The following is a 26,509-nucleotide window of genomic DNA, read 5'->3' on the forward strand; positions in this document are numbered from 1 at the left end:
GTATACTCCTCACAGATTTCTTAAAGATGAACTGATTATTTGTTTATTGGTTTATCTCTGGAGTTGGCTCTAGTCCATGGGTTCACAACTGGTTCTAGGCCAGTATCAAATAGCTGAAATTACTGTAGCTTTGTACTAAGTTTTGGAAAGAGTAAGCAAAATTCTCCAACTTTGTTCTTCTTTCTCAAGATTTGTCTATTTAGTGTCCTGTGGTTCCACTGGAATTTTAGAACTACATTTTTATTCCCATAGAAAACACCATTGAGATTTTGATAAACTTTGATTGGAATCTGTACACTGCTATAAATAACATAGACATTTTACCCATATTAGGTCTTCTAGGGGCCAGAGCTGTGGCACAGTGGGTTAAAGCCCTGGCCTGAAGTGCTGGCATCCCATATGGGCACTGGTTCAAGACCTGGCTGCTCCTCTTCAAATGCAGCTCTCTGCTATGGCCTGGGAGAGCAGTACAAGATGGTCCAAGTCCTTGGGCCCCTGCACCCACGTGGGAGACCCGGAAGAAACTCCTGGTTCCTGGCTTCAGATCGGTGCAGCTCTGACCGTTGTGGCCATCTGGGGAGTGAACCAGTGGATGGAAGACCTCTCTCTCTGTCTCTACCTAACTCTGTAACTCTGTCTTTCAAATAAATAAAATAAATCTTTAACAAAATAAAATAAAATAAAAAAGAAAAAGAAATGTTAAAAAAGTCTTCTAATACATGAACATGGATGACATTCTATATATTTGTGTATTTTTAAATTACTTTCAAAAATATTTGGTCAGTTTTAGTGTACAAGCGATTCACCTCCCTAATTAGTTTTATTCCTAAGCATTTTATTTCTTCTGCTTCTATAGTAAATGGTACAATTGTGTGAATTTATTTGTTTGAGATTTCATTTGCACTGGATTTCAAATGTTGCTAGCTTTGTATCTTTAAATTTATTAAATTAATTTATTAATTCTAAAGTTTCTCTGTGAAGTTTCATTATATTCTACATATAAGATTATTTCTACTATAACCAGATATGCTTATTATGAGTTCCTTTCTGATTTGGTGTCCATTTAATAATTAAAACTTGCATATCTGAATTCTGTCAAATATATTTTCTGCATCTCAACAGGCACAGAAGAATCCAATTAAAATAAATATAAGTGGGAGTTGAATATACATTTCTCCTAAGAAGCTCGACAAATTGTCAGGAGGCATATGAAATTATAGTCAACATCACTCATCATCAGGGAAATGAAAATGAAAACCACAATGAGACATCACCTCATGCACATTAGAGTGTCTATTTCTAAAAGAGTAAAAGATTAAAAGAAGGGTATGAAGAACTTGGTTGCACTGTAAACTATTGATAGGAATGGAAAATGAAGCATCCTTTATGGAAAATAAGGGGGATTTCTCAAAAAAATTAAAAATGAAACCATTATATTATCCAGCAATCCCACTTCTGGGCACATATGCAAAATAACTGAAGTAAATAACTCTAAAACAGATTTACACACTAGTGTTCATTGTGGCATTATTCACAATAGTCACACTAAGAAAATAACCTAAATATCTATCAATGTTAAAGAAAAATTATGTTAAATAATAATTATACTATGATAATTGTTGTACATGAATATGATATTCTTCAGCTTTGAAAGTATAGAAATCCTCCTATATGTGGCAACATGGATGGGCCTGAAGAACATTGTCCTATGGACAAGTACTCAGTCACAGAGGGACATGGCTCCAATTATATGAGCAATCTAAAACTAACTCCCAACAACAAGGAGAATAGTAGTTCTGGTGGTCTGCAGAAGGTGGAAACAGTGACTTTTTACAATGAGTCTAAAGTTTCAGCAGTGTGAGATGAATGTTGTGACCATAGCCAGACTTGTATTGTGCACTGTTGTTAAGTGGACAGATCTCATGCTATATCACCTAACTACAATAAAAAATAAGACAAAACAAAATAAAGTAATCAGAGAAGATGTCATCTCTGTAGCTTCTCTTTCAGGAATTCATTAATTTTCTAGGGACCAGACGGCATCCATATGGGCACTTGTTCAAATCCTGGATGTACCACTTCATATCCAGCTCCCTGTTAATGCACCTGGGAAAGCCCCAGAAGATGATCAAAGTAGTTGGGCTGCTGTACACACGTTGGAGACCCTTAAGAATCCCCAGTCTCCTGGCTTGGGATTGGGCCAGCCCTGGCTATTGCAGCCATCCAGGGAGTGAACCAGCAGATGGAAGACCTCTCTCTGTCTCTGTAATTCTCTCTTTCAAATAAATCAATAAATCGTTAAAAAAGAATGACACCTAAGAAACAGTATATTACTCTTTTATTTTTTTTTATTTTTTGGCAGGCAGAGTGGACAGTGAGAGAGAGAGACAGAGAGAAAGGTCTTCCTTTGCCGTTGGTTCACCCTCCAATGGCCACTGCGGCGCACCACGCTGATCTGAAGCCAGGAGCCAGGTGCTTCTCCTGGTCTCCCATGGGGTGCAGGGCCCAAGCACTTGGGCCATCCTCCACTGCACTCCCTGGCCACAGCAGAGAGCTGGCCTGGAAGAGGGGCAACTGGGACAGAATCCGGCGCCCCAACCGGGACTAGAACCCGGTGTGCCAGCACCGCAAGGCGGAGGATTAGCCTAGTGAGCCGCGGCGCCGGCTTGTATATTACTTTAAAACAGGCAAAATCCAGGATTTGCAACTTCTGAAGCATGTGTAATTTGGGTTCTCTTCTCTTTAGGAAAAATAATTCAAAATTATCACTACAAAATTCCTAGCCCCTCTCTATGACATGTCCAAGATCAATGGGCATTTTACCTGCTGTACTATAAAGTTAACTGATCTAAAATATTAGGGACTTTATTTTTTGGAGAATCATGATCTAAATTTACATCTGCTATTTGGTTTTCTTATATTGCCTGATTTTCAAAAGATAGCCTACTACATGGATAAAGGACTAAAACTATCACATTCTTCAGCCAATGCATAACGCTCAGACAGCTTGCGAAAAACCTCAATGAGAACAAAGAAATTAACAGATCCAAGCTGATGAAAGCTAATCAAAAATTTGCTCCTGGAGTCAAATATACAAAAACAAAATTTGTAATGTAAACAATATGGACCTTTTAACAATCAGCAGAGACTGCTACACAGTCATTTTACAGATGATTAGAGGAACGAATTAGGTCTAGTTAAAAACCCTTAAATATCTAAGGATCCAATGAGAGACATAAATTAGAACCTTGATATTCACATGTGGACCCAGTTTATCAATTACAAATGAGTATGCCTACAATTTTTCTTTTTCAAACTGTTGATATAACTGATAGTTATACTTCTTTTATAATTTAATTTCCTATTAAACCTGTAATTTTTATCTCCCCTGCTTAAAGGAAATAAAAAAAAAATTCTCTTTACCCCCTTGAAAAACAAAAACAAATACAGTACACAAAGCACAACGACCAAAAGAAAAATCCATAAAACTTATTGAAAAAAAAAGGGCAGAATATTTAAGGAAATCTTACCAAAGCAAAAACAAACATAGTAAATTTCTCAAAGGAACAACTGTGGTGAGCAGAATTGCTGAGATCGGAAGTGAGAAGTGCAATTATGCTTAGCCAGTGTGCAACACAAACCCCTCCCCCAAAGAAACATGTTATTTTCCATGTCTTTGTACAGAATGGCAGAGTCTGGTTGTCACCCCAAAATATCCACGCGCTTGTTGCTCCTCGGTATCACAGTAACATAATGTCCAAAAGTGTGCTTATGGAACAAGCCCGCTGCCTTAGCCATTGCAGTCTCTGCACTCAGGGACCTGTAAATGGGAACTCCTTTAGCAACAAAGACACACACTGTATCTTTCGGCGCTTTTATACTTCTTGGGACCTGGAAGACGGATTGGTGGAAGACATATGGACTGACAGCTAGAATCCAGAAGCCCCTTCAACCATGAGATGGCTTTGCGGAGGAAAGTCCTGGCCTCAGAACGCTGGGAAGACAAGGCCTTGAGCCCCATGCTTCACAGAACAATCGCACCAACTGTTTACAGTGTTCTACAAAGAACAAACTCCTCTACATTTAAGCCTCTTTTTTTTGTTTTTTGTAGTTTCTTCTATTTGTGGTGGACATGATTTCTAACATAGACATTTACCAAGTACAAAATATAAGCAGATAATGAGAAAACAATAGAAATTTCAAAAGCTAATGAAAATCAAGTGATTCAATAATTAATCCCAATGATATAAACCACACCATAATTTATAAGAAAGTGGCTTTATACAGCATTCAAATTAATATTTTTACATTAGTATAATTCCAGAAATAGAAACAAATATAAAATATTCTCAATAAATTAAGAATAATTTTGTATCAGTATTCATACTTATAATAAAAAACTACTTATATTATATTTGAAATTCAAATTTATCTGGGAGTTTGTATGTTTATCTAGCAACCCTTCTTTCTTTCTTTATTTATTTTTTTGACAGGCAGTGCACAGTGAAAGACAGAGTCAGAGAGAAAGGTCTTCCTTTGCCGTTGGTTCACCCTCCAATGGCTGCTGCGGCCGGCACACCGCGCTGATCTGAAGCCAGGAGCCAGGTACTTATCCTGGTCTTCCATGGGGTGCAGGGCCCAAGCACTTGGGCCATCCTCCACTGCACTCACTGGCCACAGCAGAGAGCTGGCCTGGAAGAGGGGCAACCGGGACAGAATCCGGCGCCCCGACCGGGACTAGAACCTGGTGTGCCGGCGCTGCAAGGTGGAGGATTAGCCTAGTGAGCCGCGGCGCCGGCCTACTTCCAACAACTTTAAAGAAAGGTTGCTAGGGGCCGGTGCCGCAGCTCACTAGCCTAATCCTCCACCTTGCGGCGCTGGCACAGCAGGTTCTAGTCCCCGTCGGGGCACTGGATTCTGTCCCGGTTGCCCCTCTTCCAGGCCAGCTCTCTGCTGAGGCCAGGGAGTGCAGTGGAGGATGGCCCAAGTGCTTGGGCCCTGCACCCCATGTTGAGACCAGGAGAAGCACCAGGCTCCTGCCATCAGATCAGTGCAGTGCGCCGGCCACAGCGTGCCGGCCATGGTGGCCATTGGAGGGTGAACCAACGGCAAAGGAAGACCTTTCTCTCTGTCTCTCTCTCTCTCACTGTCCACTCTGTCAATAAATAAATAAATAAAAAAGTTGTTGGAAGTCATAATATTATAAACTACATCAGATTTTTTCAAAGAAATTATATTTCCACAGGATCTTCACATTTGGTTTAAACATGAACAATAGTGTTATATTGAATTGTTATTGATACAGAGAGAATAAGTAACACATTTTATTGAACATATGATATGTGTCACTAAGTTTATGATAATACTACTATGGATGAAGAAACTGAAGACAAAATCTCTTTTTTTAAAGATTTATTTATTTATTTGATAGTCAGAGTTACACGGCGAGGGAGAATGAGAGACCAAGAGAGAGAGAGAGAGAGGTCTTCCATCCGCTGGTTCACTCCCCAGCTGGCCGCCACGGCCAGAGCTCCTCTAATCCAAAGTCACTAGTCAGGAGCTTCTTCTGGATTTCCTGTGTGGGTGCAGGGGCCCAGGGACTTCTTCTACTGCTATCCCAGGTCACAGCAGAGAGCTGGGTTGGAAGTGGAGCAGCCGGGACTCAAACCGGTGCCCATTTGGGATGCTGGCACTGCAGAGGCGGATTTACCAGCTATGCCACAGCGCTGGCCCCAAGACAAAATTTCTTTAATAAATTTATCCTAGTCACATAGCTGAGAACTGGCAAAAGTAGGACTGGTATCTAGGTTAGTATGTTATAATTTGGCATCAATTATAACCTGAAAGGCTGGCTTTGTGGCACAGTATATTAACAATCCGCTGCCTGTGACAGCGGCATCTCATATGAGCACCTATTTGAGTCCTGGCTGCTCCACTTTCCATACATCACTCTGCTAATGTGCCTGAGAAAGCAGCAGAAGGTGGTAAACTGCGTGAGCCCCTGTCACCCCTGTGAGAAACCCAGATGGAGTTCCAGGCTCCTGGACTGACATGACCTAGACTCAGTTACTGTGGGTATTTGGAGAGTAAACCATGAGTCTCTGTAACTCTGCCTTTCCAATAAATAAATGAAAAAATCTTTATAAGACATAAAATTAACGTAACAAATGATGATTTACTATAGATATTACAAATAATACATAGACAACTAGAGTGTGAATTTGGCACTTCAATTTAGGTGTGCGTGGCGGGATCCCATATCAGAGTGCTTATGTGCTGGTCTTACACGTCTCCTGACTCCAGTTTCCTGCGGATACAAACCATGGGATGTGGCAGTGATGGCTCAAGTCGCTGATCCCTGCCACTCATAGATGAAATCCAGACTGAGTTCCCGGCTCCTAATTCTGCTTGGCCCAGACCTATTAGGAGCATCTGAAGATTAAACCAGTAACTAGGAAACAGCTCTTCTCTCTCTCTCTCCTCTCTTTTTCCTCTCTCTCCCCCCACCTCTTCTTCCTGCTCATCAGTATATAAAATACTCCTAATGTGCATTCAATTTAAAAAAAACTTTCAATTCCAGTGGCTCTCATACCTAGATAAATTTTGATTTTGGTGTTTCCTCTGAATTCCCAAGCCCCCTTGTGTTGTATGTGCCCTCACAGTGAATTCTGTTGTTTTAGGCATGTCGAGGGCATCTGTGCTTCCTCAAACATATATAAGCAGGAAGTTGAGAGAGTGGAAAAGAAGGGAAGCAGGAGGGAGAGAGAGAAGAGAAAGCATACCTATAGTTGAGCTGAGTGTGCTTTAGAGTTAACAGCTTTCAATGTTCTATCTCATTAGCTTTCACCAAAAAACAGGAGTCAATTCTATCATTACCTTCATTTGAGAGATACCCGAGCTGGGGCATAAAGTGCAAACTGATTTGTGTGGGGTCACAACACTGCTCTGTGACTGGAGATTAATTAGAATCCGGAAAGTTGGCATCCACAACCCCTCCTGCAAATGACTGCCACAGTGGCATAGGGGTTCAGGAGTTTCATTTTATTCATTCGATGCAAGAGAAAAAAACAGGCAAAACAGGAGACTTCAAACATCATTTGAATCCCAAGCAACCCCACTCATAATTCAAGAATGTTCCATATCATTTGTGATATTTTGAAGTCAGGATTATTTGTGATACATTTTCCAAAGGACAGCAGAAGTCTCAGAACTCCTCTCACTTCCACACAGTGGTTAAACTCTTGATCGGAGTCCATCAGTCTGCATCAACCCCCAGCACTTCACACCACTAATAAGCTCGGTGACCCTGGCTACACAACCAAGTATCTCTCTTGTAAACCTCCACTTGTGTAAATGGGCCTGAAAGCTCCGGCTTCATAGAGAAGTTGTTAGGGCTAATGAGATAATGAGGTAATGAGATAATAAGTGATATGAATCCATCCTGTTAAAGAAATGAAATTATATATGCAAGGCATGGGCAGTGGCTTACCAGAGTACTTACGAGTTTCTTTTGCATTTCAGAATGTGAGTTGTAAGTATAAATGGAAGTTGGGGGTTATGCTTTTAAAATACAACTGTATTATCTACATTTTTGCAACTATGATGTGTTCATCTAATGGCTAATTAAAAATAAACTGGATTCCATCTAGCACATATATTAAAATAAGAAATACTGGAAATTGCCATTGTTTCTCTTTGAAATGGTGGCACTTGGAATTATTGTTGCATAATTTAATGACAATTAAACGTACTTTTGTGAAAATATCTAATAGCCCTTGAAAACTGACACAATTTGAATTTGAACGTCATTGCTTATAAACAAAATGAGAATGCATTTTTCTAAAAATCATCTTGATTTTTAACACATCAGAAATCTACTCTTAACTGAAAAATTCACTGAAAGCAGGTCTAATTATATATGTTTTCTCCTAAAAGTTTTGATATCTTTTTTTTTTTTTTTTTTTTTTTTTTTTTAGAGGAAGAGAGGGACAAAGAGAAGGAGCTCTTCCATGCTGCTTCACTCAACAAATGCCAGCAAAAGCCAGAGCCGGGCCAGGCTGAGTCTGGGTACTCAGCACTCAGCGTGGGCCTGCTCCATGGGAGGCAGAAGCTCTGTGCCTTGACGGAACACATGCTGCCTCCCAGGGTCTGCGTCCTGAGGATGCTGGAGTCAGGAGGAGTGTGGAGTTGAACCCAAGTACTCAGAAATAGGATGTGGGCACCTTAGTCATTAGGCCAAAAATCTGCCCCTAGAGGGTTTGTCATATAGTTAACCGCTGCATTAACTAAACAACATTGTTAGTGACAAACAAACGAGTGAATCCGGCAAACTCTAAGAAAGCAATTTAATAAAGAATATTAGAAAACTTGTTTACTATTCAAAAGAACAGACATGTTGTTTGGTATGGTCCCTCTTAGTCCTGTGAACACATATGACCAAATATAAGCAAGTTTTTTTTCTTTCTTCCCTCATTGCAGGAACAGTTACTTTAGCTGCTGACTCTGATTACAGAAATAAAATAATAATTATAGCACACATATTTTTCGTATAATATGAATATTTGCTTGAGAGTTCTAGAATGTGGACTAGGGGAAGCCGCCTAAATTTGCAAAATAATCCAGCTCTGGTCTGCAAGAACACAGGAATTAATTTACCAGTTCAAGATGAAGATAGCCGCAATCTGGAGATCATGATGCAACTGTCCCCACCTTTTGTTCCTCCTCCTAACCTTCTCCTTTACCTCCCTGCTTTGCCCTCTTCAAAAGCTCTCCTCTAACTTGTGAATTTGAGATGGTCTTTGTGACAATATATCTACGGGAGCTGGAGAATTTAGTGAATAAACATGATTTCCTCACATTATCTCTTATCTCCCAAATATTGGTTTTTGAGTAGCAAGTAGCAGGAATTTTGTTCATGACAATGATTTTGGCAGGCCAGGTAGGGACAAAATTCACAAACGTTCTAGCTATTTTGTTTCTCAGCAGAGTGAGCAACTGACCACAACTGATCACAAGTGTGTACCAGGCTTATGTGCTCACATCATCAGAGGAAGGCAGCTGGGTCATGAGGACCGGCTGCTTATGCTGAGCTAACTCTGCAGCTGAGATTTCAGATCGCCCGGCAACTCCCAAGAGTCCTGTTCTCAGGGACTTTCCTTTCTGTTCCTTTTGCAGTATCAGTGCGTGTTCTGTTCTGTTTTGTTTTGTGCAAGGAAACGGTACTTTGTGGAGGCAATGGGCTCCAAGACTGGGTGAGGAGGTAACAGGCTCCAACACTGAGTATACTGAACAGTTGCACACATCAGTGTTGCACACACTCTATTTCCGCCCTTGAGACTTTATGCCTTTTGGATCCAGGTGAGGTTGTTTATGGTACCAGGTGGTGCAAGACAAAATTTTCAGATCATTGCCCCAGTCCTACTGCAAGGAGGATTTGTTTGCTCCATTTCCCTGTGTGATCATTTACTTCCTTTTGGTAAAATATGGGCCACTAAATTTCAGTTATTTTCCAAATCCCTCTAGGCTGTATCCTTGCTGATCAGCCAGCCTGCCATGATTATTTCAGGGCTAATAAGAAAATAACAATACTGAGTGGTCTAAATGTTAGGTTACAAAGAATGAGGAAACCCATAGACTCTCCCTAGTCTCCTGGAGTCAGCTTTAACTTCCACTGGGCCCCCAGTAGAACTGACAGTGGGAAAATCCATACTCAAATGTGGCTAATTTTTTTTTTTGACACCGGCTTCTGTTCATCAATCAGTTTCTCTCCAATGTGGGAATGAGTGAAGCCAAAAACCATGAAAATCCCATCCTACCAATGAGGACAAACCAAATCTAGCTACGGTATGATTGATCTGAGAAAAGGATCTTCATCACAGGAAAGGAATACAAAAGTTGCCAAAATCAAGATGGAGTCACTGGTGTCCATCCTAAACAAAAGTAGATAAAGCCAATGGTTTACAAATAATGGATCCTTACACTTGACTATCTGATAGCAACTATCACAAGTGTTCTCCCAAGTCACAACCTCTGCAGAGGCTCATCATCACAAAAGAGAGATCTTAACTAGATACAACACTTGGTATTCTCATACTTCATGCTAGAATACATGAAAACATCCACAGTGACATGCCAAAGTAGGCCTTCCACCTTGGAGTACATGGGATACTGGTGTTAAGATTGGAAGTACTGATTCAAAAATTGGGTTTATAAAAAAGGTATTCTTGCACTTCATTCTAGAAAAACAGAATGATGCCTATACAGTACCCAGTTTTCCTGATATACATATATTAGCACCTTGCTCCAGGTAAAAACAGATACTAAAACAAATTAAGAATAATTCTACTAATAATTCTACTAATATAATAATTCTACTAATAATTCTATTAAAAATTCTGCTAAAAATTGGAAGTCAAGGTTTAAAATTATTATGTTATATTACAATTCTTTGTGAATAGACCTCTAAACTAAGAGCCAAAAATTAAATTGGTGTTCTTTATACCCTTGCCTCTACAAAAACAGGACTGAAAAATATGCATTTCATCCATGAGAATCTTCCAATCCCAAACCCCCAAGTGACATCCATATTGGGTGGAAAGCAGTCAGAACAGAATCAGTGCCCCTTTTCCAAAAACTGGAATGGAAGATTGACAGTAAGAAATTTACAAGAATACGTAGAATGGATCCTTTCTTCCACCCATCCATTGTAAGAACAACTGCTTTAGTTGCTAACATAACTTACATAGCTCAAAAATAAAACAAAGTAATAATTATAACTCATGCTTCACACTGTTGAGTGTTAATGATTCTTTGAGAGTTCATGAAATTAACCTTGGTGAACCCATCTGAAGTTGCACAATAATTTGGCTCTAGTCAGTGTGGCCAGAGCACTGCATTTACATCTGCAAATTGAAGAGAAGCACTGGGATTCTAAGCAGTCTCTCTCACTTGGCCAGAAGCAACATGCGCTGGTCCTATCCTTGTTGCTAACAATTCCCCCACCTCTCCTGTTGGCCCCCTTCAACTTTCCTGCTAACTGAAGAATTTGAGGTATTCATTGTTTCAAAATCCCCACCATCTTCTCAGGTTGCTGGCTTGTTGAATAAAACTGGTTTCCATACATCAACTGCTATTTCTTGGATACTGGTTTTTGCAGAGTGAGTAGCAGGATCTTGTTCTCAGTCACACACACACAGGCCAATCATAGTACTACATTCTTGAACCAAGTTATTATTTCAGTGAAAGCCATGTGATGCCAATTATACAAATGTGTATTCCTCTAAGGATACATTTCATAGTTACCAGAATCCTAAAAGTAAATAACCAAACTATCATATTGTTTTAAAAATGCTTTTTCTATTAAATTCATTAGATGTACATATAGCAAATGCAAACATGGACAACAGGATATCACTGGAAGTCAGTGACTATTCCATCCCAGATCCTATTCTCCTTCCTAGAACAAATCTTCTAAATACTTTTAGAGAAATGGTTCTAGAATTATTATGTAAATAAATATTACCCATTTTCTGATTAATAGTCTATAGAAAATGAGACATATTTTCATATAAATGTATTTTCATATAACATATATTAATTCCTCTCATTTGTTTTTTTGCTATATTCATAGATATATAGAGTTCTATTATATTCTTGATATATAGAATTCTGTTACACACACTAATACATACTATCACATGTTTCCTTTTGATGGCATTGTAATCTGTTTTCATCACAACTCCGTGAAGATGAACATTTTTTACATTTGTATTTGAATTCACATATCACCATTTAAAAATAATTCCTAGATGTCAATATACCAGAGGAGGGACATTTATGTTTTAAAACTAAATAGATGCTTCCTGTAAAGATTTTGCACCAGTTGATTTTCTTACCAATTTATTCCTTCATGATTCGCTCACCACACCAATACAAATGACTTAGATCAAACCCAAATGATGCATGATACAACTCCCAGTCCTTATAATGGACATACCAGTGTTCTAATAATGTTCTAATAATTCTCTGCTGCTCTATATCCGATATTTAGTAAGCTCCCCAGACTTTACAAAGCCTACAGTACATCCCGTAAAACACACATGTTTTGAAGTGACTCTACGTATGTACTCACATTGATGTCTTCCAAGTCTAAATTATTTAGCACGATATTGTTCCTTTTCCAGACAATTGGTGGTCTCAAGGCTCCCTGGATGGCACAGCTCAGGACAGCACTCTGTCCCACAGTCGCTGCAGTAATGCTTAGCTTCTGGTCCTCGGGAAGACTCAACTGGATCACCTCTGCAAAGATACAGTGTCAGTATACTGATGAGCATGTAGTTTTGTACGGTTAATTAGCATAGAGTTTCTGAGTACTAGTAATTAAGTCTTTCAATGTGAATGAAAGGGAAAAAAGCTTGTGACGAAATGAAGAGTAAATTGTTGCCAATAAAAGGTCAGGATGACATTTCAATTTAATTGATTGACAAGCATTCTTAGGAGGCAAAGAACTATTAAACATGAAATGAATATCAGAGGCAGAGTTATAATAAGGCTGGCAGATTGCACCCAAAAGAGAAATAAATTATTGAATTGCCAAATTGACATGTAGTGTGTCATAGGCATTGAAATAAAAATGATGTTGTTTATTCACTGATAGATTTATACTGCAGGTGAGGTGAGATCCTTGCTGGCTGGCTTCAGAACACAATAGCATAGCTGAACGGGTAAAATGCATCATTATGCAGGGAAACATAAATTGACTCGAAAGGAATGAGATTTATTTGGGAAGTGGAAGAAAAAAAAATACTGAATTTCACTGACCAAACAGCAATTAAGTGAAATTCTGTCAGCTGTGTTATCAGATAGCATTGATTCAATAGTCACTTCCTAATCTTTAAATTTTAATGTTAAATATCAGTTTTGAAACTAACTTCTCTATGAATTTCTGCTTATAACTGCTAAAATAATAAAACATTATTTGAAATAAGGATGTGGCTTCCTTTTCTTGTTTTCAGACAATCCTTATCAACTGTGAGAATGAACAACCATGCCGTTGAAATTCTCGTCTGACTGGCATGTCTACTAATTCTGCATCCGAAAGAAAGCTGCCCTTTGGTTTCCAGCTGACATTCCCAGGCACTCTTCACTTTTCTGCACTGTGATTGGATCTTGCATTTGTACTCTGCTCAGTCTTCGCCACGTTAGAAATAGTTGGAAACACCACAAATAATTATTGTAATTAATTTCCTGCAGAGGTGTAGAACAGTGTCCCTTAATGTTTTGTTGTGGCTGGTGATATTTTTCACGGGGAGCAGAGTGGAGAGTGTCATCCTATAATTGGCATTCAGTAGGATCATCTGCAAGTCTGTGCAGCACCCACTGCAGCCACCTCTGCTTTTCTTTCACCACGCTACTGTCTTTCTCTTTCTTAATCCAATCTTCCTCCAAAGGAAAAAGAGGATATACATCAAGAGGATTTTACCTATCGTAACAATTCAGTAAACACAACTTGGCTACTGCTTGCATTAAGATGAGAGGGCAAAAAAAAAAAAGGAGGGGGGAGTGAAGTCATCAGAGAAGGATGAATGTAAAATTCACATATACTCCTGCACATGCAACTGAACTGTATCAACACTGTAAACACACACACACCCACACGCACATTTAACTGCGCTGTACAGTCACCATAAACTCACACACACCCATGCACAGGTAACTGAGCTGTATAGTCACCGTAAACTCACACACACTCATGCACATGTAACTGAGCTGCATTGTCACCATAAACTCACACACACCCATGCACAGGTAACTGAGCTGCATAGTAACTGTAAACTCACACACACCCATGTACATGTAACTGAGCTGGCAGTCAGTGGAAACTCACACACACCCATAAACATGTAACTGAGCTGTATAGTCACCATAAACTCACACACACCCACGCACATGTAACTGAGCTGTACAGTCACTGTAAACTCACACACACACATGCACATGTAACTGAGCTGCAAAGTCACTGTAAACTCACACACACCCATGCACATGTAACTGAACTGTACAGTCACTATAAACTCACACACACATGCACATATAACTGAGCTGTACAGTCACTGTAAACTCACACACATGCACATGTAACTAGCTGTATTGTCACCATAAACTCACACACACCCATGCACATATAACAGAACTGCACAGTCACTGTAAACTCACACACACATGCACATATAACTGAGCTGTACAGTCACTGTAAACTCACACACACCCATGCACATGTAACTGAGCTGTATTGTCACTGTAAACTCACACACACCCATGCACATGTAACTGAGCTGAACAGTCACCGTAAACTCACACACACCCATGCACATGTAACTGAGCTGTATAGTCACTGTAAACTCACACACACCCATGCACATGTAACTGAGCTGTACAGTCACTGTAAACTCACACACACACATGCACATGTAACTGAGCTGCACAGTCACCGTAAACTCACACACCCATGCACATGTAACTGATCTGCAGAGTCAATGTATACTCACACACACCCATGCACATGTAACTGAGCTGCACAGTCACTGTAAACTCACACACACCCATGCACAAGTAACTGAGCTGTACAGTCACTGTAAAATCACACACATGCACATGTAACTGATCTGTATTGTAACGATAAACTCACACACACCCATGCACATGTAATGAGCTGCAAAGTCACTGTAAACTCACACACCCATGCCCATGTAACTGAGCTGCATAATCACTGTAAACTCACACACACCCATGGACATGTAACTGAGTTCTATAGTCACTGTAAACTCACACACACCCATGCACATGTAACTGAGCTGCACAGTCACTGTAAACACACACACACCCATGCACATGTAACTGAGCTGCAAAGTCACTGTAAACTCACACACATGCACATGTAACTGAGATGTACAGTCACTGTAAACTCACACACATGCACATGTAACTGATCTGTATTGTCACTGTAAACTCACACACACCCATGCACATGTAACTGAGCTGTATTGTCACCATAAACTCACACACACCCATGCACATGTATATGAGCTGTACAGTCACTGTAAACTCACACACACCCATGCACATGTAACTGAGCTGCACAGTCAATGTATACTCACACACACCCATGCACATGTAACTGAACTGTACAGTCACCGTAAACTCACACACACCCATGCACATTTAACAGAGCTGTATAGTCACTGTAAACTCACACACACCCATGCACATGTAACTGAGCTGTACAGTCACTGTAAACTCACACACACTCATGCACATGTAACTGAGCTGTATAGTCACCATAAACTCACACACACCCATGCACATGTAACTGAGCTGTATAATCACCATAAACTCACACACACCCATGCACAGGTAACTGAGCTGCATAGTAACTGTAAACTCACACACACCCATGTACATGTAACTGAGCTGGCAGTCAGTGGAAAGTCACACACACCCATACACATGTAACTGAGCTGTATAGTCACCATAAACTCACACACACCCACGCACATGTAACTGAGCTGTACAGTCACTGTAAACTCACACACACACATGCACATGTAACTGAGCTGCAAAGTCACTGTAAACTCACACACACCCATGCACATGTAACTGATTGTATAATCACCATAAACTCACACACACACATGCACATGTAACTGATCTGTATTGTAACGATAAACTCACACACACCCATGCACATGTAATGAGCTGCAAAGTCACTGTAAACTCACACACCCATGCCCATGTAACTGAGCTGCATAATCACTGTAAACTCACACACACCCATGGACATGTAACTGAGTTGTATAGTCACTGTAAACTCACACACACCCATGCACATGTAACTGAGCTGCACAGTCACTGTAAACTCACACCCATGCACATGTAACTGAGCTGTACAGTCACTGTAAACTCACACACATGCACATGTAACTGATCTGTATTGTCCCGATAAACTCACACACACCCATGCACATGTAACTGAGCTGTACAGTCACCGTAAACTCACACACACCCATGCACATTTAACAGAGCTGTATAGTCACTGTAAACTCACACACACCCATGCACATGTAACTGAACTGTACAGTCAATGTATACTCACACACACCCATGCACATGTAACTGAGCTGTATAGTCACTGTAAACTCACACACACCCATGCACATGTAACTGAGCTGTACATTCACTGTAAACTCACACACACTCATGCACATGTAACTGAGCTGTATTGTCACTGTAAACTCACTCACACCCATGTACATGTAACTGAGCTGCAAAGTCACTGTAAACTCACACACACCCATGCACATGTAACTGAGCTGCACAGTCACCAAAACTCACACACACCCATGCACTTGTAACTGAGCTGTATAGTCAACATAAACTCACACACACCCATGCACATGTAACTGAGCTGCACAGTCACCAAAACTCACACACACCCATGCACTTGTAACTGAGCTGTATAGTCACCATAAACTCACACACACCAATGTACATGTAACTGAGCTGGCAGTCAGTGGAAACTCACACACACCCATGGACATGTAACTGAGCTGTATAGTCACCATAAACTCACACACACCCATGCACATGTAACTGAGCTGCATAGTCACTGTAAACTCACACACACCCATGCACATGTAACTGATCTGTATAGTCACCATAAACTCACACACACCCATGCACAGGTATATAACAGAGCTGTATTATCACTTCTCCCTGACACACCCTGTTCTGATCAAAGTGGACATATACTGACACTGGTATTCTGTTTTATAATATCTCGTTTAAATCTAAAAGACAGCTATTTAAGCCATAATTGTTTTTCCATTATAGCAGCCATATTCTTTTTGCCATTATATCAGCAAAAATAGGAAATGTTCAAAAGTAAATTTGTGACATTTACGCGGTTCAATCCTTTCTTGAGATATTTCAATTTCCTTTAAAGACATTTGTCCACACTAACATTTTATTTCAGTGCTTCCACGTAGCTAAGAACATAGGTAATATCTTAGTCAGCTTTTATTTAATAAACATTCTGTCATAAGCGTACATATGACAGTACTTCAAAAATTTCATGGAAAACAGAATTAAGAACTCAGTTTATGTTGCTACAAAGAAAATTTGAAATCCTTGTTCATGAAGGATCTCCCAAATGTTTATAACAAATGTGTATGTTAAAGAAACTACATGGTATTTCAAAATTTCTATCCACAAAAATAAACTTCTTTTAATTACATTTTCCATGGACCATCATGATGTTTACGCAGATACATATACACACATACACACATGTGTACATGTAGATTTACATACACATGTATAAATAGGCATAAGCACATATAATAAATGAACCAAAACTTATCTGGCAAATTGGGAAAAGGAAAAATTTGAAATTTGCAGAAATGATCTCTCTTTATGTCTCATGCTTAATATTACACGCTTACAGAGGAGAGAACGTTGTAAAAGTAGTAGCAACATGTAGAGTAACAGATGAGAATTACTAATAATTTGCCATTTACATTACTTTTTTTAACTTTTATTTAATGAATATAAACTTCCAAAGTACAGCTTATGGATTACAATGGCTTCCCCCCTATAACGTCCCTCCCACCTGCAACCCTCCCCTTTCCCACTCCCTCTCCCCTTCCATTCACATCAAGATGCATTTTCATTTCTCTTTATATACAGAAGATCAGTTTAGCATACATTAAGTAAAGATTTCAACAGTTTGCTCCCACACAGAAACATAAAGTGAAAAATACTGTTTGAGTACTAGTTATAGCATTAAATCTCAATGTAAGGCACACGAAGGATAAAGATCCTACATGAGGAGTAAGTGCACAGTGACTCCTGTTGTTGACTTAACAAATTGACACTCTTGTTTATGGCATCAGTAATCACCCTAGGCTCTTGTCATGAGCTGCCAAGGCTATGGAAGCCCCCTGAGTTCACTGACTCTGATAATTTTTAGACAAGGTCATGGTCAAAGTGGAAGTTCTCTCCTCCCTTCAGAGTAAGGTACCTCCTTCTTTGATGACCTGTTCTTTCCACTGGGATCTCACTTGTGGAGATCTTTCATTTAGGTGTTTTTTTTTGTTTTTTTTTTTCCCCCCCCAGAGTGTCTTGGCTTTCCATGTGAAATACTCTCATGGGCTTTTCAGCCAGATCCGCATGCCTTAAGGGCTGATTCTGAGGCCAGAGTGCTGTTTAAGACATCTGCCATTCTATGGGTCTGCTGTGTATCTCACTTCCCATGTTGGATCATTCTCTCCCTTTTTGATTCTATCAGCTAGTATTTGCAGACACTATTCTTGTTTATGTGATCCCTTTGGTTCTTAGTCTTATCATTATGATCAATTGTGAACAGAAATTGATCACCTTGATGGGATTGACTTGGAATCCCCTGGTATGTTTCTAACTCCACTGTTTGAGGTAAGTCAGCTTGAGCATGTCCCGAATTGCACATCTCTTCCATCTCTTATTCCCACTCTTATATTTAACAGCGATCACTTTTCAGTTAAGTTTAGCACTTAAGAAGAATTGTGTATTAATAACATTATGATGAGTGAAATAAGCCAATCCCAAAGGGACAAATACCACTTGTTCTCCCTGATAGGTGACAACTAACTGAGCACCAAAAAGGAAACCTGTTAAAGTGAAATGAACACTATGAGAAACAGTGACTTGATCAGCCCTCACCCTGACTGTTTATGAGCAACTTAATATGTTATCCCTCTTAGTATTTTTTTTGTTTGTTCTACTTAATACTTTTGCCATTTACATTTCTGAATTTGAATCTCTACTATCTCATTAAATCATGTACAAGGTAGTGGCATATTCAGGTCTGAAAACTACATGTTAACTTTGTCCTAACACAGAGAAATGCCATTTCTGCTGGGTCATCCCTGAAGCTCTTCACTAACATCCTATAACTGGCATTAAGTCTCGGGCCACTAGGTTAGTTGTGGTTTTTATAGTTATATATAATATATCATATATTATATATGGTTATCTTGGAATAAATGCTGAGGTATGAAATAATATTGTATGCAATATCTTTCTAAAATGTTTTTTCAAGAAGACCCAACTAGGTTCCTTGTTATTCACTCATGGAATATAAATATGAACAGAAAGATTTTTCCTTAAATTTGAATGATATTTAAAATATTCTAAAGACTAACTTGGTAACCTGCATTATAAATAATTTACTCATTTGAAACTTATTTGGATCTTTTTTCTGCAGATTTCATGTCTTCGATGCCTTATTATACACAGCTACATACACAAAACCAATTATTTTCACTGGTTACTTCGCAAAATCAAGTGGTACAGCCTTACATTTAGCAGGAAGGTGTCAATGAGCTGTTTTCATGTCCATCTTTACTGCTCTTTGTGACAGTTAATAATAAACAAAGATTCAATCTCACAAAACACCTTTATTCTTAAATTTCATTAATGCTATCTTGTGAATGAAGAGCAAAAATGTATCTGTAACTTTATATATCATTTTAACATGTTTAGAAATGTGTTAACAACATAAAAATAATCAAGCTTTCATTCAATTTGAAACAGATTTTAGGACCCAGTTTCATAGGTCATTTGTTCTGTAAGCAAAGAATTATTTTATTGATTTAGTGTAGCTATATGTTTATAAACAAGAGTTCCAAAGAAATATTTAAAACACAATCTCTTAACAACATTGTTTGGGTATATATTGATGTTGGTTTATTGATTTGATAGCATTCTATCCACAAACATATTAAGCTTGTTATATATTCACAACCACTCACAGTAAATAGCAATGATTATTTCAGTAGTGCACTCCAACCCTTCAACTGTTCTGATCATTTTTGTAATTCCTATTAAGGAATGAAGGTAACAAAAACTATATTAATAACATATTATTTTCAAATAAAATATACTTTTCATTTCTCTATTCCAATGAAACTAATTGCTGATACAAAGCAGATTATACTAAGATAATATTAAACTGATAAGAACAGATACTAAACTTGATCTTAGCCAAAAGGCCAAGAAGCGATTATACTAACATAATATTAAGCTAGAAATATATTAGAAAAAGAATTTGGGAATCCTAGTCTGATACATTAATCTTACCATAAGAGAATCATGAGTATTCAATAATAATCTCTTAAACTGGGAAATTCTCAAAGTGACTTTTTGTCATGTAATGGTTTATTTCAAAAGAAATATTAATGATTAGCTAATTTAGATTTGCCAAGATACACACTATTTTCATGATAAAAATGTCTAAAATTTCCAGTACTAAATGTTTATCTGTAAGGTACTATATACTTTTATTTTGTTTTGTAATATAGAATTAAAAAATAAAAATCTAGAATTAAATATGAGTGATATGAGTAAATAGCAAAGCACTGTAGAGATAGCAAAGCGGTGAGGACTTGCCCACCTGCTGTCCTATAGACAGCAGCACCTCAGAGGGGAGGCTGACATCTGGAATTACGATTTACTCTTTGCTTTTACCATCTTGAGCAGATACCCGATGGTCTGCATATTTTTATGTGGCTCCATTTATATGGAATAAGTAAAATAAAGGATGACCTTTCTCTCCGTGCTAGGGCTTTAAGATGCCTTTTCTGTATCTTTATCTATATTTCACACAGGTGAAAAAATCTTCTTTGGAATAAGTTAATGTCATTATAGCCACGTAACATTGTTATAAACAAGCATGTATTTATAATATCTAGAAAAATTATCAACTACAAAATGACATACAAAGAGAGAATACAGTATGAGAAAGAACGTAAACAACAGAAGTAACAAACCAGAAATAGTGTAAAAAATTATGAAAATAAATCCCAGTTATAAATTTTCACAAGGAACTTAAATCCATTTTTTTCTATTTATTTATTTGACAGGTAGAGTTATAGACAGTGAGAGAGAGAGAGACAGAGAGAAAGGTCTTCCTTCTGTTGGTTCACCAATCCGAAGCCAGGAGCCAGGTGCTTCCTCCTGGTCTCCCATGTGGGTGCAGGGGCCCAAGCACTTGGACCATCCTCCACTGCCTTCCTGGGTCATAGCAGAGAGTGGGACTGGAAGAGGGGCAGCCAAGACTAGAACCCAGCATCCATATGGGATGCCGGAGCCACAGGTGGAGGATTAACCTAGTAAGCCACCGCTTCGGCCTCTAAATCAGCGCGGTGCACCGGCCACAGCGCGCCGGCCGCGGCGGCCATTGGAGGGTGAACCAATGACAAAGGAAGACCTTTCTCTCTGTCTCTCTCTCTCTCTCTCTCTCACTGTCCACTCTGCCTGTCAAAAAAAAAAAAAAAAAAAAAAAAAAAAACAAAAACAAAAAAACACACCACACGTTACAGGGGCCTGAACTGTGATATGGTAGGTAAACCTGCTGCCTGGAGTGCCAGCATCACATATGGGCACGAGTTCAAGTTCTGGCTGCTCCACTTCCAAGCTAGCTCTTTGCTACACCCTGGGAATGCAGTAGAAGATGGTCCACGTGCCTGGGTCTGCACCCATGTGGGTCACCCTGAGGAAAAGCCTGCCTCCTGGCTTTGGACTAGCCCAGCTCTGGCTGCCTCAGCCATTTGGGGACTGAACCAGGAGACAGAAAATCTCTCTCTCTTTGCCTCTGCCTCTCTATAAATCTGACTTTCAAATAAATAAATAAATTTTAAACACACACACATTATATGTCTGTGAAAGAACCAACTGAAAGAACTGATTATCTTACAAATGTAGGAAATATGATAACTGCAATTAGTAACTGAACTCATTTTCTGCATGCACAGGAAAGAGAATGAGTAACTGGAAAAAAAAAGATTGAAAGAAAATTTAGTACTGAAAATAGAAAAAAAATGAAAAACAAATGATACTAATGAAAACAGGTTAATGTGGAATCCCAGACAAAGGAAATGCAATGCTGGCAATATTTGAAGAAGCTCCTGGCTCCTGGCTTCGGATGGGCACAGCTCTGGCCATTGCAGCTATCTGGGGGGTGAACCAGCAGATGGAAGACCTCTCTCTCTCCCTTTCTCTGCCTTAGCTTCTCTGTAACTCTGCCTTTCAGATAAAATAAATAAATCTTTTAAAAAAAGTAGTAGCTGAGATTTTTTCATAAGCATAAAAGACACCAATGAATAGGTTATAGAACCCATTAAAGCTGAGTAAAGCAATTTTTACAATATAGACTAATCATTCTAGACAATTACCAGTGAAGTGGAACTGAGGAAAACTAAAGAGAAAAAAATCTTAATTCATGCAAATTAGAAAATACAAATTGCCTATGTAGTAAGGAGAGTTTGAGAGGTAATGATTTCACCAGGAAAAGAAGAAACATGAAAGTAACGTGACAATTTCTTGGAAGTCCTTAAAAATAATATCAATTAGCATTTTATATTTGTGCATAATTTTTAAAACACATACTTTTTTAAAAAGATAAAAGAAAGTAAATCTAGAAGCCTTCCTTAAAGTTCTAAAGGGTTTTCTTTCAGGTAAAGGAACATGAACCTCAATGGAAACTCAAAGGCACAAAAAGGAAATGAGAACAGAAGAAGTGATCTAATATGAGGATTATTAAAGTTTAACGTACAAGTTTGATGCTTCCAGAATGATAGAACAGAGAGTACTTTCATAATCTTGGGTAGGTGAATATTTCTTAAACTTGACAGAAAAAATTCATCATTAAGGAAATCACATTACAATTTAGAGCGAGTATTTTCATAAGATACTATTAATTAAGTTAAACATGCATGTCAACAAGCAAGAAAAGTTACTTTCCATCGATAAAACAAACAAACATCATCTCATAAGTATAATGAAGATCTCCTGCAAATCAGTAGGAATAAAAATTGAACTCTTATAAATGCTATGTTAATTAGTTAATCCACATGGCTAAAAATGAGCCTAAAGTTCTTAGCTATCTATGAGCTTGTAGAGCTGAGTGTTTAATCCCAAACCTTTCCTACTGGTATAAAAATCAAAAGTCTAGTGGCATTTTTTCTAGGGAAGAAAATGAAAATCTAAGTTCTTTCATGCCTTCAGTAAGAGTATAAACTTTCAGGGTCAGCGCTGTGGCACAGTAGGTTAGTCCTCCGCCTGCGGTGCTGGCACCCCATATGGGCACCGGTTCTGGTCCCAGGTGTTCCTCTTCCTATCCAGCTCTCTGCTATGGCCTTGGAAAGCAGTGGAAGATGGCCCAAGCGCTTGGGCCTCTGCACCCACATGGGAAACCCTGAAGAAGCTCCTGACTCCTGGCTTCAGAATGGCCCAGCTCTGGTCATTGTGACCATTTGGAGAGTGAACCGGTGATGGAAGACCTTTCTCTCTTTCTATCCCCCTCACTGTCTGTACCTCTCAATTCGACCTCTCAAATAATAAAAAAAGAGTGTAAACTTTCTCCATGAGTAATAGAAGCCCAATATAAGCAAAATTGACTTAACAGGGCATGCTTCCAAAGACCAAATTAGCCTGAAGGCTTGAAAAAGCCAAAAGTTATGTGGCATTCAGGGTAAACACTCTGGGAATACTCTAGATGTTTCAAATGACAGCAGATGCTTTTTCTAAATATCTTTATATGACAGAAAAAAAGAGGAGGGGCCTAAATGGTAAGTGAAGAGTTTCCTAAGGGCTAGGATAACAGAATCAAAAAAGTAGAGAGGATATCTCTGAAGATGGGAGGGAGAATAAAATTATTTTTGCCAAACATTCTGAATGGATAAGAAGGACTTAAAATAAAAATATAAATAAAAATGTTTAGTTGCTAAAAGGAAAAACTGCTAAGTTTTTTCCTATACCATTTGTGAGATTGATAAGTTATTGAAAATCATGAATTAGAGACTTAAAGCATTTCTGTAAAACAATGAAGCAGAAACTCTTGTGCAAAATTAGAATTTAATTGTTCATTCTCTGTATAACTCCATATAATAAGATCAATATAATACTATAGCCAAAACAGTATGTTGATGTTACTCCAAGTAGTTTTACATATAACAATAATGAGTTTCATTTTCTTTATTTTATTCATGATTTGGATATCCTTTTAGTGATCTTATAGAGTACAATTACTATTCAAGTTTTCAGTTCCATTTCATTAAATATCTCTTTCAAATGAATTATATACAGTTCAATTTTAAACTAAAATGAAAACTAATGTATGTATTCAATGATATGTATGACAGTAACAATTGATTCTTTTGTATGAAGAATATTTCCATTTGAAATTAGGCATAACAAAAAGAGTATCCAACTGAGAGAACTACTTGTCCACTCACAGTAGTCAAGTCCATTTTGACTTACGATTTGGAAAAGTTCATGAATGCAGAGCACTGAATAATTTTAACATTATAAGAATATAGGTTGCAATAATAGTTTTTGATATGGCAAATTCTAATCATCAAGACTAAATTCTCTTTACAAGTGAGTTGTTCTTGCAGGACATGGGTGAGAGTAAAAAATTAAATGATTCACTGAGCACATAATATTTTCCTGTCACTAGTCTAGGCAGTGGATTCAGTTACTCTTCATAATTACCCATGATGTAAACGCTGATCTTGATTTTATTTTAGTTTTCTATTTGTGATGTTACCATGTGAGGAACAATTAACTGAAGCTTCGGTTGCCATCCTGTGATCATGATGGTAACATAAGCAAACCCACTAGGGGTGACAAACACAAAGAAAGAAGGACTTCAGGACCTTGTTCAAAGAGGTCAGAAGACAGAAAATTCTGTCTAGATATATTACAGAACAATTATACTAAAAAGATAGATGCATAGGCACATAGATCAAAGAAATCAAAAAGCAATAATCTAAACTTTCACCTCAGAAAAATTAAAAACATAATAGCTAATTAAATCCTAAGTAAGGAGAAGAAAAATATTTAAAAATTAGACCAAAAATCAGTGAAATTGAAACCAGGAAATCAACAGAGATAATAAATGAAGCCAAAAGTTCATTTCCTGAAAACATAAAATCAGTAAGCCTTAAATTAGGATAGCTAAGGAATAAAGTAAAAAAGGAAAAATCATGCGAACTCCTAATACCAGAAATGAAACAAGCGACATCAACAGAGGTTCCACAGACAATAAAATGATCATGAAGAACACTACAAATAAGCCTATTTCCACAGATTTGAATCTATATAAAATGGAACAGTTTCCTAAATGAGACGGTCTGCCCAAACTCACACATATAAACACAGTCAATATTAATACACTTCACTTAACATCTGTTAAAAAACTGAAACAATAATTCAACATCTTCCAAAATATAAAACACTAGGTTCAGATGGATTTCCTAGTGAATTCTGCCAAACACTTTAGGCAGATATTACACAAATCTTCTACAATCTCTATCAGAAATACTTCCAACTCATTCTAGAAGGTCAACATTATTGAAATACCTGAAGCAGATAAAGATATTATAGCAGCAGCAAAAATATTAAGAGAATATCTCTTATGAACACAAAGCCAAAGTCACCATCAAAGTGGTATTCAACTGAGTTTAACAATGTGTTAAAAGAATTAAGAGCAGAGGCCTGCGCTGTGACTCAATAGTCTAATCCTCTGCCTAGCGGCACTGGCACACCAGGTTCTAGTCCCGGTCGGGGCGCCGGATTCTGTCCAGGTTACCCCTCTTCCAGGCCACCTCTCTGCTGTGGCCAGGGAGTGCAGTGGAGGATGGCCCAAGTGCTTGGGCCCTGCACCCCATGGGAGACCAGGATAAGCACCTGGCTCTTGCCATCGGATCAGCGTGGTGTGCCGGCCGCAGCGCGCCGGCCGCCGTGGCTATTGGAGGGTGAACCAACGGCAAAAGGAAGACCTTTCTCTCTGTCTCTCTCTCACTGTCCACTCTGCCTGTCAAAAATAAATAAATAAATAAATAAATAAATAAATAAAAAATAAATAAAAAAGAATTATGAGCAGAATATAATATAATGAACAAGCGGAATTTATTGCAAATATTCAAATAAATTTAATGTAATCCCTCATGTCAACAAACTAAATGAATAAAAATCACATGATATTATCAAGAAATGTAGAAAAGACATTTACCAAACTCTAGTATTTATAATTAAAAAAAACCTCTCAGTAAACTATCCAGAGAGGGTAATGATCCATAGGGAAAACTTTCTCAACTTGATAAGGAATACTGACAAAAAAAAAAAAACAACTCCAGGTAAATCACAGCTGGTGATTTTGTTGGGAACAATGTAAAGAAGTCACCACTGCTTTTTAGCATACGGGAAACCTGAGCTAGCACAGTAAGATAAGAAAAGGAAATTAAAGGTATACAAATTTGGAAGGAAAAATTAAACTGTTTTTGTGGGTGACATGATTGATTATGTAGAAAATCCTAAAGAACCAACAAAAAATACTCTTCTGGAACTAATAAGCAATTATAGAAGGACTGTAAGAAATAAGGTTAAAATGAAAAGGTACTCACTTTCCCACAGA

General features: G+C 38.3%; 1 protein-coding gene and 1 pseudogene across 5 annotated transcripts in view; both read right to left on the minus strand.

Annotated features, from left to right (window-relative positions):
• The window catches only part of FSTL5 (follistatin like 5), an 845,021-nt gene that overhangs the window by 304,325 nt on the left and 514,187 nt on the right, over positions 1-26,509 (minus strand). For all 5 annotated transcript variants that reach the window (XM_051831719.3, XM_051831717.3, XM_051831718.3 and 2 more), the window contains exon 7: positions 12,131-12,297. In XM_051831719.3, coding sequence (XP_051687679.3) covers positions 12,131-12,297 — 167 coding nt within the window. The remainder of the gene's footprint in view (positions 1-12,130; positions 12,298-26,509) is intronic.
• On the minus strand, positions 19,978-20,096 carry LOC127487146 (U2 spliceosomal RNA; annotated as a pseudogene).

The sequence above is a fragment of the Oryctolagus cuniculus genome, chromosome 8 (genome assembly GCF_051225735.1).
Source record: "Oryctolagus cuniculus isolate XC-2025 breed Fujian yellow rabbit chromosome 8, ASM5122573v1, whole genome shotgun sequence".
Taxonomy (NCBI): Eukaryota; Metazoa; Chordata; class Mammalia; order Lagomorpha; family Leporidae; genus Oryctolagus; species Oryctolagus cuniculus.